This window comes from Pyxicephalus adspersus, chromosome 12 (genome assembly GCF_032062135.1).
Source record: "Pyxicephalus adspersus chromosome 12, UCB_Pads_2.0, whole genome shotgun sequence".
NCBI classification, from domain to species: Eukaryota; Metazoa; Chordata; class Amphibia; order Anura; family Pyxicephalidae; genus Pyxicephalus; species Pyxicephalus adspersus.
In genome coordinates, this window is record NC_092869.1 from 2565726 (window position 1) to 2580728 (window position 15003).

Sequence of the window (15003 nt, forward strand, 5' to 3'; positions counted from 1 at the left end):
AAAAAAAAATCTCACTGACCCAAACAGGCCAGCTGGCAATTTATATCTCTGTAAAAATCAAAGCATTCCACACTATAGCTTATAACTATAGCTCAAATATCACCCCCTTGGAAAGCCCAAAATGTCCCAATGCTTGCTATAAATTAGGGTTTGCAGGATGGGGCTGAGATGTAGAGAACAGAGACCCTGCTTGAGGGATATCTCACCTCCTTCAATGGACCCTGAAGGACAAAAAACAGAACTTTTGGGTCCTGATGGACAACTCCCCTTAAAAGATGCAAAACGCGTTAGTTTTCTCCTTGGAAATTTGTATAACTAATGATAAAAAAAAGACTTGGGGTGAACATTGTACATATTTAGGACTTTAACCACAAGGTAAGAGGGGTATAAATGTCCAGAGCAGCTTTTATTGGACTTCCCACCCCTGAGGAACCCTTGCTAAAACCAATTTATTGGCTTGAAACCCTGAAGGACAAAAAACAGAACTTTTGGGTCCTGATGGAGAACTCCCCTTAAAAGATGCAAAACGCGTTAGTTTTCTCATTGGAAATTTGTATTTAAAATCTCTAAATGATTTTGGATCCAGCGTGACTGATGTATATACCTCTATATACCTTCCTGAGTATGATTTGTCATGATATTTTGATTAGCGAAGTGGATGGAAAGGACCTCATGGTCAAGGACCCAATCTAGAATGGAGGAGATACTACATATTCTGCATTTCCTGGGAGAGAATTCACTAATGATAACTAATGATAATAAAAAGTTTTGAGGTGAACATGGTCAGACCCCAGAGCACTCACAATCTTGGATTTTCAGCCTGGTGGTAAGACTCATGTCACTGGTTCTGGTGCGGCATTTGTACTCTCCGTTGTCTCTCTGGGACGCCGATGGAATGGTGAAATCTCGCTGAGTGATATTCAGAACTTTATCATCTTTGTACCAGTAATAGGTCTGGTTGTCTTGTGCGGCAGATCCAGCATCACATGTCAAAGTCACGAAGTCTCCGGATAATATATTTCCCCAGCTAGGTGTGAAGGTCTCTACGGGTCTGACACTGGCTGCAAAAACATACATTGTAAGTGAATCTGTGCTCGATACTCCCTGATATCTTGTCTTACAACCCTCTCTAGATGAATAGGGTATATGAGAATAGGAGTGGTCATTTCTCGGCAGGACCAGCAGTCTGTGGCACAGGTCAAGTGTTATATGGGTTAAAATCCCCCTTTTAAGACCCACAATCATGACCTTTAGCACCATGGAAAACACCCTCCTTCCAACCAATCCATGAAGCACCATGGTGGTGGTTATCATTTAGCCTATATAAATATTCCTCTACCATAAAAAAGTTAGTGGGACCCCAAAGCCAAAGATTTCTGGTACTTCACTTGGATATACTAATAATGAGTCAGGCGTGTTTTTCAAGCATATATTGAATATTTAGGACTTTAACCACAAGGTAAGAGTGGTATAAATGTCCAGAGAAGGTTTTATTGGACTTCCCACCCCTGAGGAACCCTTGCATTGATTTTCAGGTCTCAGAGAACCCTTTCTAAAACCAATTTATTGGCTAGAAACCCATCATAGAGCTTTGGAGCTGGCTCTATCAGAAGATGTTGGCTCCAGAACTATGGTGGCACCATCAAATAGGAGATAAACCAGCCACAGTTTGAGGAACTCCTAGTAACTTCTAAAGGAACTATTGGGTTAAACAGAAACCTTGGTTGAAATTGTTGATCTTTGTAATGTAGCTTTAATCTATTAATCTGTCATTTTAACCCAAACTCAATAATATCGAAACTAAAGTATAGTGATAGGTGTGATGGTCAGATGTCCACATGCTTTAGGCCATAGCATGCATTGGAACGGTTTTAGCAAACTGAGTCCTATCTGGACCTGCTGGGACTTTACCAACCCCCAACCCCATGTTTATGGGAAACTACTATTTCAGGGAATGCCTGTAATAACACAATCAGAGAATTAGATATTCAAGCACAGTGGAAAAGCACACAATGCAAAAGTCACGACTTACCTCTCACAGTTATATGAGTTTCAGCCGACATTGTTTTGAAATATTTAAAATACTCAAAATAGCCTAAAAATTTGGATTGAAGTTGCTGAGTGCATTTGTATTTCCCGGTTGCTCGTCTGTCTACCTTTTCAATATGGAACTCAACTTAGGAGAGTGAAAAGAATATTTCTTTATCGTCTTTGAAGAATGTTGTATTCACGGCACGTAAGAAACGTCTGGTGTGACATCTGAGGGTCAGGGGGTCCCCTACGTAGATGGAGGTGGGCCTCTGAAGGACCAGAAATTCTGAAAGATAAAAAAAGTTTATAGCCCTCTAATAGTCCATGGACATTAAAGAGTGATGTAAAGCACTATTTTCATCCAGTGGTAAGAGTGGGAAATGAAGAACGGGAGGCTCCCTGTTAAGTCCTCCCTATTAGGATACCACAGCTAGCATTCATATTAGTTGTTTAGTATTCCGTCACATATTGTGTGACTTGGGCGATGAAAATCTAGAATCTGTACTTGGCTTATGTTCACCTAATGGTGGGCAAACACCATCAATGGCTAATGAGGTAATACCTACCTCCAAATGCCTAGGGGGTCTCTTTTTGCCAAATTGTAACTGCTGAAAAAACTTTATAATCACAGGACATGGCATTGAACTGGGAGCACCAATTGTTATTTGCCTATTGTCTTTGGCCAACCCACTGTTCTCTTTCCCCGCCATTTTGTAAATGAGTTACCAAGCTACCTGGCCATCACCATGAAAAAGGAACACTGAAACCCTGACTACAGAGAGGACTAAGATGTGAAGGTGGAAAATATCTAGAACGTTGTGACCCACCTTCTTCAACCTCCAATTTGACAGGGTCACTGATATCGCTGGTGCTGGTCCGGCACTGGTAATATCCACTGTCTCTCATGACATTGGCATACTTCAACGTAAAGGTCTGCTGTTCATTAATGATCCCTTGATTGTTTCGGTACCAGTAAAAAGTCTCCTTCTCTTGTTCTGGAGATGCCACATTACAGGTTAGAGTCACAGTGTCATCTTGCAGGATATTCCTCCTGTTTGGTGTGAAAGTCACCATAGGCTTGACCACATCTTCTACAAGACACAAATTAAAAAGTAAGGAACCTATGGAATTCAGTGATTTTATAAGTCTTATGGACCAGAGAATTAGATACATTGCTTGTTATTTTGTAACACTAGGGGAAGTCATAGTCTGTTACCAATCCCCCCCACAGATCATCTGCTCAGCATGCTGCAGCATCACCTGCACCCCTGTAGCCCTGAATTTTCCACCATTCTCTGCATCCCCTGCAGAAAAATTTAGGCTGTGCACAGCTGAAGGGGATTCTGGAGTAGATGCTGAAGCCAATCTAAAGATTGTTTAGTCCTGTTTTGCATTGGCTCTTGGGTCTTTTTAAACCTCTTCAGTTTCAGACCCAGGTTGCTGGATCCTCAGTGCACTTCCTGCGGCCCTGCCCACTAGTCTTCTGTTTGGATTTTCAGTGTTTGACCTCGCCTTGCCTGTTGCCTGCCCAGACCTTGGCCTGTTCCCTGACCTTGCTTTGCCTGCCGCCTGCCCTGACCTTGGCCTGTCGCCATTTTGTAAATGAGTTACCAAGCTACCTGGCCATCACCATGAAAAAGGAACACTGAAACCCTGACTACAGAGAGGACTAAGATGTGAAGGTAGAAAATATCTAGAACGTCGTGACCCACCTTCTTCAACCTCCAATTTGACAGGGTCACTGATATCGCTGGTGCTGGTCCGGCACTGGTAATATCCACTGTCTTTCATGACATTGGCATACTTCAAGGTAAAGGTCTGCTGTTCATTAATGATCCCTTGATTGTTTCGGTACCAGTAAAACATCTCCTTCTCTTGTTCTGGAGATGCCACATTACAGGTTAGAGTCACGGTGTCATCTTGCAGGATATTCCTCCTGTTTGGTGTGAAAGTCACCATAGGCTTGACCACATCTTCTACAAGACACAAAATAAAAAGTAAGGAACCTATGGAATTCAGTGATTTTAAGCTGCGAGTACACACTTGCAATTTTTGTCGTTGGAAAGGATCTTTCACGATCCTTTCCAACGACAAGGGACTGCACGATGCATGAACGGTGCTGTACATACATTGCCTGCCGCCTGCCCTGACCTTGGCCTGTCCCCTGACCTTGCCTTACCTGTTGCCTGCCCTGACCTTGGCCTGTTCCCTGACCTCACCTTGCCTGTTGCCTGCCCAGACCTTGGCCTGTTCCCTGACCTCGCCTTGCCTGTCGCCTGCCCTGACCTTGGCCTGTTCCCTGACCTCGCCTTGCCTGTCGCCTGCCTAAACCTTGGCCTGTTCCCTGACCTTGCCTTGCTGTCGCCTGCCCTGACCTTGGCCTGTTCCCTGACCTCACCTTGCCTGTCGCCTGCCCTGACCTTGGCCTGTTCCCTCACCTTGCCTTGCCTATTGCCTGCCCAGACCTTGGCCTGTTCCCTGACCTCACCTTGCCTGTCGCCTGCCTAAACCTTTGCCTTTTCCCTGACCTTGCCTTGCCTGCCGCCTGCCCTGACCTTGGCCTGTTCCCTGACCTCGCATTGCCTGTCGCCTGCCCTGACCTTGGCTTGTTCCCTGACCCTCGTCCGGACGATGGACGACACCGACTGTACACACGGCAGATTTTCACCCGATAATTGGCCGATTATCGGGCGATAAAAATCTGACGTGTGTACGGGGCTTTATGGACCAGAGAAATAGATACATTGCTTGTTATTTTGTAACACTAGGGGAAGTCATAGTCTGTTACCGATCCGCCCGCAGATCATCTGCTCAGCATGCTGCAGCATCACCTGCACCCCTGTAGCCCTGAATTTTCCACCATTCTCTGCATCCCCTGCTGAAAAATTTAGGCTGTGCACAGCTGAAGGGGATTCTGGAGTAGATGCTGAAGCCAATTTAAAGATTGTTTAGTCCTGTTTTGCATTGGCTCTTGGGCCTTTTTAAACCTCTTCAGTTTCAGACCAAGATTGCTGGATCCTCAGTGCACTTCCTGCGTCCCTGCCCACTAGTCTTCTGTTTGGATTTTCAGTGTTTGACCGCCTTGCCTGTCGCTTGCCCAGACTTTGGCCTGTTCCCTGACCTTGCCTTGCCTGTCGCTTGCCCAGACCTTGGCCTGTTCCCTGACCTTGCCTTGCCTGTCTCCTGCCCAGACCTTGGTCTGTTCCCTGACCTCGCCTTGCCTGTCGCCTGCCCAAACCTTGGCCTGTTCCCTGACCTCGCCTTGCCTGTCGCCTGCCCAGACCTTGGTCTGTTCCCTGACCTCGCCTTGCCTGTCTCCTGCCCAAACCTTGGCCTGTTCCCTGACCTCGCCTTGCCTGCTGCCTGCCCTGACCTTGGCCTGTTCCCTGACCTCGCCTTGCCTGTCCCTTGCCTGTCTCCTGCCCAAACCTTGGCCTGTTCCCTGACCTCGCCTTGCCTGTCGCCTGCCCTGACCTTGGCCTGTTCCCTCACTTTGGCCAGTCCAGCTCCCTCGACTTGACTCACTGCTTTCCCACCTTATCACCATTTCCAAGCAGAATTCTTCTGATTCCTGTCACCTCCTGGTGGGGAGAACCTGAGGGACACAACCTGGTGACCCCCTTGCAGCAAAACAGTCTGGTGGCCACTAGGGTCACCGGCCCATTACTCCTTGTGGGGTGCACTAGTGATGTCCTGGGGGTCACCTAAATTGAACCATGCCTTGTAAGGGTTTTTCTTCCTCTAGATCAACTGTGCGTACAGATTTCTATCTGGAATGAGTAGGTTTTCTAGTATGTCTTCACTGTAAACACAACTTTTTGACACTAATAATATGTTTTAGGTATAGGAAATCAAAATATTTATTGTTCTTTGCACATTGTATTGCTATGAGACACTGAAAAAGTAACAAAAAAACAAAAAACGAAATAAATAAGCAAGAGGAGAAGAGAAGGAGAGAATTACTTGGAACTGATTAGGGTTAACTAAATGCTACTTTCTTTTTTTTTAATAACTTTTACTGCCGCCTGCCCTGACCTTGGCCTGTTCCCTGACCTCCCCTTGCCTGTCGCCTGCCCAGACCTCGGCCAGTCCAGCTCCCTTGACTTGACTCACTGCTTTCCCGCCTTATCACCATTTCCAAGCAGAATTCTTCTGATTCCTGTCACCTCCTGGTGGGGAGAACCTGAGGGCCACAACCTGGTGACCCCCTTGCAGCAAAGTAGCCTGGTGGCCACTGGGGTCACCGGCCTATTACTCCTTGTGGGGTGCACTGGTGATGTCCTCGGGGCCACTTAGATTCCGCACCTCCGGTAATCCCTTGTCACCTGCCAGGGGGAGGTAACCCGTAATATAGTCACTAGGAGCTCATCATTGTGTATTAAGCGTCTGCAATGACACCAGAACCTGATCCAGGGAATATCCAAATGCCTTGGGAATCAGGATGGCATTTTATCCCGTCAGAGCAAATGAACCATGCCTTGTAAGGGTTTTTCTTCCTCTGGATCAACTGTGCGTACAGATTTCTATCTGGAATGAGTAGGTTTTCTAGTATCTTCACTGTAAACACAACTTTTTTCTTTAAATAAAATGACACTAATAATATGTTTTAGGTATAGGAAATCAAAATATTTATTTTTCTTTGCACATTGTATTGCTATGAGACACTGAAAAAGTAACAAAAAAAATAAAAAAAATGAAATAAATAAGCAAGAGGAGAAGAGAAGGAGAGAATTACTTGGAACTGATTAGGGTTAACTAAATGCTACTTTCTTTTTTTTTAATAACTTTTAGGTTCAAGATTTGTATAAAACATATTAGATCATCCGGAATTGTAAATGGTGTACCAATAAATCACAACGTACCTCCTACGTAGACGAAGGTTAGAGAAATCCATCCAAGGAAATAATTTAACTCATGTAAGCGCATGTGCTGAATTTTATCACATCTGTAGGTCCCGGTTGTGTTTCTGTCGACTTTATCAAAGTGGAGCTCTGAGCCATTAAATGACAAATCTATCTCTTCATCTTCCTTGTAGAAAGTTGTGTTTATCCAAGATGGTGAGCTGTAACATCTGAGAGTCAGGGGGTCCCCTTCGTGAATGTAGGGGGGTTTCTGGAGAATAACTTCATCTAAAACACAAAATAAATATTCCAGACATTACAAAGCTGAAAAGGAAAGCGTTTGTAAGAAGGAGCTGACACTCCAATGTCCTTCTATTGTCACACACTGTTATCATACATGTGTATAAGTCTAACAGACACTGCAGTGCTGTACACTGAGCTAGTCTCATCAGTTTCTGGGCTCAGGAGCTAACAACCTAATGTTCCCCCATAATCATACACTAATATTATTTCTCACCATTAGTAACATCTAACCACATAGGGTCACTAAAGTCACTGGTACTGGTCCGACATTGGTACTCTGCATTGTCATTCTCCTCTGAAGCTGATTGGATGGTGATGTTCTGCTGATGGTTGCCCATTGGTTCCTCATCTTTGTACCAGTAAAACGTCTCATTCTCTGGTGTTGCAGTGTCGATGTTGCATGTTATGGTCACCGAGTCCCCCCATTGGATACGTCTCCATGGTGGGGTAAAAGTCACCACAGGCTGTACGAGGTCTACAGGAACACAAAATGAATGTGGATATTGAAACCTAATGTTAGATCATCTGACCAGCAGCATCCTCAGCTTCCCTTTAGCTGTGCAGAGATTTACTTTTTTTAGCATCCCCTGCACTTTCTCCAAGGCTGTGCTCAGCTGAAGTGTATTTTAGGAAACGCAGGCAATTAGTCAATGAGCAGAGTAGTACTGGTTCCAACCTTGTCCTGCTATTGGCTGCTAGCTGCATTTATACCTGATTCTAGGATATGGTTACTGGATCCCCAGCTTTGTTACTTGTGAGTTGCTCACTCACTCCTGCCATTTCGTCTCCTTTTGGATCCACTTGTCTGCCGCCTGCCCTAAGCCTGTAACTGGATTACGCTTGTTTGCCGCATGTTCTGTCCATCAGTCCGCCAGGACTCTACCTCCTGCTGTCATCTAACTGAGTTCTTGATCTGTGCTGACCCGGGCCCTTTGTCCCGCTCACCCTTGGTGGGGAAAGTCCTGGGCCTGCGACCTGGTGTTCTTCCATGGCAAAGTAGTCCGGTGGCCCTTAGGGTCACTGGCCCATCATCCCTTGCGGGGTGCTCTGGTGAAGACCGGGAGACACTTAGACTCCGCGCCTCAGGTAATACCGCATCACCTGCTAGAGGGCGCAAACACCTAAATCCAGCCCAATGTGTTTTTAACTTGGAATGGGGCACCCAGGGGGATAGACTTAGGAATTGGGAAAGTGGAAACTCATTGTCATTGATAAATTCAGCTCAGGAGTTGTAAGAATTCCTTAAAATATGCACAACGGGTTTACAAACCCTTGAACCCAGGTTAGGGATGAAGGGAGGTCCTCCTAATGGGCACAGCAGGTGAACAGACCCAGGAACCCAGTGTAGGTATATGAGAACCCCCTGATAGTGGGAACGGGAGGTGTACAGACCCAGGAACTCAGTGCAGGTATGTGAGAACCCCCTCATAGTGGGAATGGGAGGTGTACAGACCCAGGAACCCAGTGTATAAATTAAGTGAAACTCTTAAATTGGGTATGGCAGGTGACTGACCCTTGCAATCATCACATGGTTGGTGGGAAGCCCTCATAATAAGGACAGCAGGTGTACAGACCAGGGCACTGAGTGTAGGGATGATGGAAGGTCCTCATAACGGGCACGGCAGGTGTAAAGACTAAGGAACCTAATGCAGGAATTTAAGGAACCCCTTACATTGGTATAGCACAGGGTTGTTAGGCACCCCTCATAATGGGCACAGCAGGTTTACAGACCCCGAGACTCAGTGCAGGACTGGAGGGAACCTGTTATGGGGGACAGCAGATGTGCAGATCACAGAACTCAGCACAAGGAACCCTCACAGCAGTATCTAATTTATAGAATTTGGTGGGTTGTATTGTCCTCAGGGGTGAATGAAATATTTGGCATATAAAGGGGAAGTTACCACACTTTGTGACTTCCTGTAATGAAACAAATTAAACAATTTCATAACCTTTCATATTAAGCAATGTTGCCTAAATCTGTCCATACGGTAATGCAAGCAGTGAGATTCTCTCTCCTCTCGGTTCCCCAATTCCCCCTTATTTTGCTCTCTTTCAATCTTCATTGAGTCTTCATTTTTTCTTCCTAAATACCTGAAGTTCCTGAAGAAGGTAGATCTGTTACATCAGTGATATCTGAAAACACAAAAACATTCAAATTGTCATTAACAATGTTAAAACAAAGTATTTCAGTTTTCCTATTACCCAGCCCAGGCAATGTGGCCACACTGGTATCTGCTGGAGAAACTGGTCCACATGGTGCTCTTACTACTCTGATTCCTAAATCCCTGTAGAAAGGGGGCACATGCTGCCTTCAGTAATGGATTGTAGTACATGTAAACGGAGAATAGTTTGCCTTGTCTTCCTGTGACCCCAAACCATCAGATTATAATATCAGGTCTTCCCACTTGATATTTCAGAAATTGTCCATTCCTAAATCTGTACCCCTGGTGTGGCCATTATAAAGGGTTCCTAGCTCAATAAATCTGTTCTAGGTCTGTACACGTGCTATGTGCCTACTAAAAGGGTTTCCGCTCTAAAAACTTAATGTGCCCAATCCCATCACCCCTGCATTGAGTTCCTGGGTCTGTAAACTTCAATATGAAGGGATCCCATTTCTGTACACCTGCTGGGCCCATTCGGATTGGTTCCCTTCATCATATGAAGGGCTCCTTCATTTGCTGTGCCCATTATGAAGGGTTCCCACCACCGTTACATTGAGTTCCCTGCTGATCCTATTGTATGTAATCTCTGGAAAACATAACAAGCAGATTCAGAATAGGCAAAGTGGATGGGAACACACTTGCTGGTGCAACAGGAACACTATAGATATAGATCTCATGGTGGAGAAGAAGCCAGGCACTGACTCATATCCTATCTTCTACCTATCTACCTATCTTCAAATATAACTAAAAGTACACTTTTTGGTGGACTGACCAATTATTCCACAAAGCAATTTGAACATTGTTTACCTTTTACATAAATGTAGATCTGTGCCGAATCAGCAGAGAAGGTTCCATCTTGACGTTGCAGTAGCTGAGAACATTTGTAGTTCCCGGAAGCCCTTCTGTCTAATCGCTGGATGTGTAACATAAAGTTGTTGGCTGAGAATTGTATCTCTTTGTTATCCTTGTAGAAGGTTGTGTCAATCCCGTTATATTCTGCGCGGCTATGACATCTAAGAGTCAGCGGAGTTTCTTCATAGGCTGAGGAAGAGTCTTGCTGCAAGATTATATCAGCTACAAGAGAAGAATATTAAGGACAAATTAAAGTCCTAACAATCAACCTATTGCTTTCTTTTGGTTGATATCATATGCAAATAGCATACAGTCCATCCAAAGCCAAAGGAGTTGGTTGAGACCTAGGTGAATCTGTTAGAACAGCCTTTCTTGAATTTTTTAACATAGGGGAACCCTTAAAATAACTTTCAGGTCTTCAGGGAACCTTATTTTTATAATTACTTTATATATATTACCATGGTGCTCATCAGGAGAATGTCTCTTACATTGCTGGTCACTGGGAAGCATGTCACCATTACAGATAGCCAAAAAGATCATTGGTGGCAGTTAAACTAGCCTGAGGGGTACAAATTGCTCAAGGAACCTTTAGCAACCTTGGGAGGATCCTGTAAAGAATCCCTCATAATTGTTATGTAAAGAAATTGTGTACTTTAAACATTGTCCCTAAAGCTGCATTAAAAAATTCCCTCTCGGCTGTAATGCATTCAAATAGAAAATCAGGCAAAGCAAAAATTGGCCAATTCCGGCCATCTCTACTTACCATCGCTGACTTCCAGCCTAGTAGGAAGACTCATGTCTCTGGATTTGGTGCAGCACTTGTATCCTCCTCTGTGTCTGTGGGATGCTGATGGAATAGTGAAACTTTGTTGAGTGATATTGAGAATTTTCCCACCTTTGTACCAGTAATAGGTCTGGTTGTCTTTTACAGCAGATCCAGCTTCACACGTTAGAGTCACCGAGTCCCCAGATAATAGAGTTCCCCAACTGGGAGAGAAGGTCACCACGGGTCTGATCCTGGCTGCAGAAAAACAACTCCATTATCAAATCTGTAATGGTGAAATATAGCTAATACAACATTTCAGGTGTAAGGTCGTAATGGATGGTAGAAGGAGGTGCTTTGTGGCATCAAACTTGTATAGGGAGTGGGTCAGACCCTTCAGAAGAGCAATGATTGCTTAGGTTTGTAAGAAGGACCATGAAGAAAGATCTCAAGATCTAAATACCTACAGAAATAAATCCAACATGTTTCAGGGATCTATGTCTTCCTCAGGAGAACTCTGAATGTGTCTTTTAAGGTATTGATTTGAGGTTGGATGTCTTAATATGAAAGGAAGCTTTAGGTTCCACACATGGAAAAGGTTTGAAATGTATCCTTTGGGCTTTGCCCCAATTCGGAGCATCCAGTCTCCATTCCACACTAAACATAATTCTCCAGACTTAAGCATTTTTTAGGACTTTAGAACCCTGAAACATCTTGGCTCTATTTCCATAAGCTTTCATCCAAAAAATGAAGGATCGTTGAGTAAGTCTTTGGGTATTGACCCATTATTGTCAATTATTACCAAATTTATTGACACAATTGTGATCTTCACAAAAGGCAGCCACGACCACCATCTTAAACATGAATGATTTCTCTTGTACTAAAGCTATTATTTGGTTGGCCCATTAGGGAGATACATCTGAAAAACCCACCTTACCTCTTATGGTTATATACGATATAGCGTACAACATTTTATGAGATACCAAGTTTCCATTCAGACCAGGAATCTTTGACTGTAGTTGTTGGACACATTTGTACATCCCGGTTACACTTTTGTCCACCTTTTTAATATGAAGCTCTGTGTCAAAGATGGAGAATTTAATCCTTTTGTCATTCTTGTAAAATGTGGTGTTAATTACTAAAAATGAAGTACGGCTCAAACATCTGAGAGTTAAGGGGTCTCCTTCATATATGGAGGTGGGCCTCTGCAAGATGAGATCACCTAAAAGATAAAAGTGTGACTTTGATATATGAACTCACATGATACTCATATGAACACACAGTTGTAGTAAAAGTTATTGAGCCTGATTCATTAAAGCTCTCCAAGAATGGAGACAATAGACTATCATGGGAGAACACGAGTGATCCAGCAAACTGGAATGGATCCGGTCCAGGATTGAAAACATTTGCCAACTAATAGCAAATAATTTTTAAGAAATCCATTTTAGGTTTACTGGATCTCCCAGGTTCTCCAATGATTGAGTGAGAATGAATGAGTCTATATTCTCCAGTTTTGGAGCTTGAAGCTTTAATAAATCAGATCCATTGAGCTGAGGGCTGCTAATTAATTGTATTAGATAGATTTTGGCCTGTTTCCACATGAGCTGTATAACTTACGTCTTGTTACTTCCAAAGTTACGGGTTCACTGATATCGCTGGTACTGGTCCGGCACTGGTAATACCCGCTGTCATTTCTCCAATGAGCTGACTGGATGGTAATGTTCTGCTGGTTAAAATGGATCAGTTTGCCATATCTGTACCAATAAATTGTCTCCCTCTCTTGTCTGGCAGATCGGACATTACACGTGAGAGTCATGGAGTCCATGGACAGGATACTTCTCCAGTTTGGTGTGAAGGTCACCATGGGCTTGATCTCATCTCCATCAAAACCTAAAATGGGCATTTCAAATGGTAGAAGATAAACATTTGAAAATCTCTCTACCCAAAAGTGATATTTTAGATATAGGTAGGGGCCGGTGAGCTGAGCCAATCCCTGGTTCTATCTATGTCCTTCATATAATACAATAGGGAGATCTGGCCATAATACATAACGTTGTACCTGTCCACCAGGGAGTTTTGGGTGTCTCCACCTACCTTTGTGTATCCAACTCTTGTTATGTTCACCATTAAATGGAAAAAATCCTGCAGGGTGGGTGGGGGTCTCTAATAATAGACACAGCAGTGTGCAGACCCCGGAACTGGGACTTCTGGACCTGGGACCTCAGCAGGTATGTGGACTCAGGAATGGGCTCAAGGAGGTGTAACATGCTTTAGGCTGCTGACATTTTACATTTGAAAAACTTTGAAAGGGCTCTACATTTAATGAAGGTCCCTTCATCACTCACCTTTCACATCTACGTAGGTTTCATCAGAACGGTTCACGTATCCAGCATCATAAAACTGCACAGTTTTTGTACAGCTGTATGTCCCGGTTACACTTCTGTCTACTTTATCAATATGAAACTCAGAGACATTGACTGAGAATTGTATTTCTTTACCATCCTTATAGAATGTTGTGTTTGTTCCATTATATCCAGGGGGGCTATAACATCTCAGAGTCAGGGAGTCTCCTTCATAAATGTTTGGGGGAGTTTGCAGAACAACATAATCTGAAATGGAAAAATAATGATTGTGATGTGGCTTTAAACTAAAACCACATAATTCAGCAAGATGTTAATGATGGACCAGTCACAGACATCCTTGTGCAGAGGAGCTGATACTCCTTTACAGTCACACACTATTAATATACATTTATGTAGCTCTGACATATACCGCAGTGCTGTACAGAGAACACTAAGCCAGTCCCATCAGTCTCTGTACAGAGGAGCTGACACTCTAATGTCCCCCCACAGTCACACACTATTATTATACATTTATACAGCTCTGACATATACCATAGTGTAAGTATTAAACCAAAGGGTTAGAACACCAATTGGATGCCTATAGACAATATATTCAAGCCCTGTTGCTGCCCTCATGCACCTATTGGATGGCCATAGACATTATATGCAAGCCCTCATGTACCCATTGGATGCTCATATACTGTACATTATATGCAAGCCCCATTGCAAACCCCCATGCACCCATTGGATGCCCATGGACATTGTATTCAAGCCCTGTTGTAAGCCCTCATACACCCACCGCATGACCATAGACATTATTTGCAAGCCCTGTTGCAAGCCCCAATGCACCCACTATGTCCTTGGACATTATATTTGAGCCCCCATGCATCCATTGGATGTCCATATGCATTATATGCAAACCACATCCACTATGTCCATAGATATTATATTCAAGCCCCAATGCACCCACCATGTCCATAGATTTTATATTCCATCTCCAATGCGCCCATTGGATGCCCATAGACACTATGTGCAGTCCACATACACCCATTGGATGCTCATAAACATGATTTGCAAACCCCCATACACCCATTGGATGACTATATACAATATATCCAAGACCAAGAGCTGAGCAGGTAGAATTGCTTGTATGCTGGTCAGTCTGATTTAGATACAAAATATTTGGGACTGGATAACTCACTGGAACTAACGTGCAGCTTGACAGGGTCACTGATGTCACTGGTTCTGGTCCGGCACTGATAATCTCCACCATTATACACCTCAGAAGTGGACTGAACAGTGAAATTCTGCTGATGGATGTCCATCAGTATCTCATTTTTGTACCAGTAAAATGTCTCATCTTCTTGTGCTGTGGTACCCAGGTCACACGCTATGGTCAACGAGTCCCCAGACACGACGCGTCTCCATGGGGGTGTAAAGGTCACCACAGGCCTTACTAAGGCTACAAAAGTAAAAAAATAGAATAGTAATAATTACATAATTAAAATGTTCTCCATTTTTACCAATATGTAGAGTAAAGAATGGTTAGGATCTGTAACAGGGATAAACAGGAGAGATTTTGCTTCTCATTATATGCCAAATGTACAACAAAAAGGAACCCCTACATAGGTCCAATAGAAGCGGAGGAGAATCTGCTTACCCCAAGTCATGCTTTTCATGTCAGGTATTATTTTACTGGAAACTGAAAT

At 43.8% G+C, this 15003-nt stretch overlaps 2 protein-coding genes across 2 annotated transcripts in view; both read right to left on the reverse strand.

The window, feature by feature from the left end:
• Nucleotides 1-1251, reverse strand: part of LOC140342332 (uncharacterized) — a gene marked incomplete in the record, with an annotated part of 5914 nt that extends 4663 nt beyond the window's left edge. Inside the window, 1 exon segment of the mRNA XM_072428485.1 lies at nucleotides 804-1251. Coding sequence (XP_072284586.1) covers nucleotides 804-1245 — 442 coding nt within the window.
• Nucleotides 1252-2038: 787 nt separating this feature from the next.
• On the reverse strand, nucleotides 2039-14997 carry LOC140342330 (Fc receptor-like protein 5). The gene is made up of 11 exons (XM_072428483.1): nucleotides 14496-14997; nucleotides 13298-13561; nucleotides 12570-12842; nucleotides 11890-12174; nucleotides 10953-11210; nucleotides 10145-10411; nucleotides 9267-9308; nucleotides 7390-7650; nucleotides 6894-7160; nucleotides 3744-4007; nucleotides 2039-2317 (listed from the first exon to the last, which is right to left on the reverse strand). Exons 1-11 carry the CDS (start codon nucleotides 14617-14619, stop codon nucleotides 2178-2180), a joined length of 2445 nt encoding a protein of 814 aa, XP_072284584.1. The 5' UTR covers nucleotides 14620-14997; the 3' UTR covers nucleotides 2039-2177.
• Nucleotides 14998-15003: the final 6 nt, after the last annotated feature.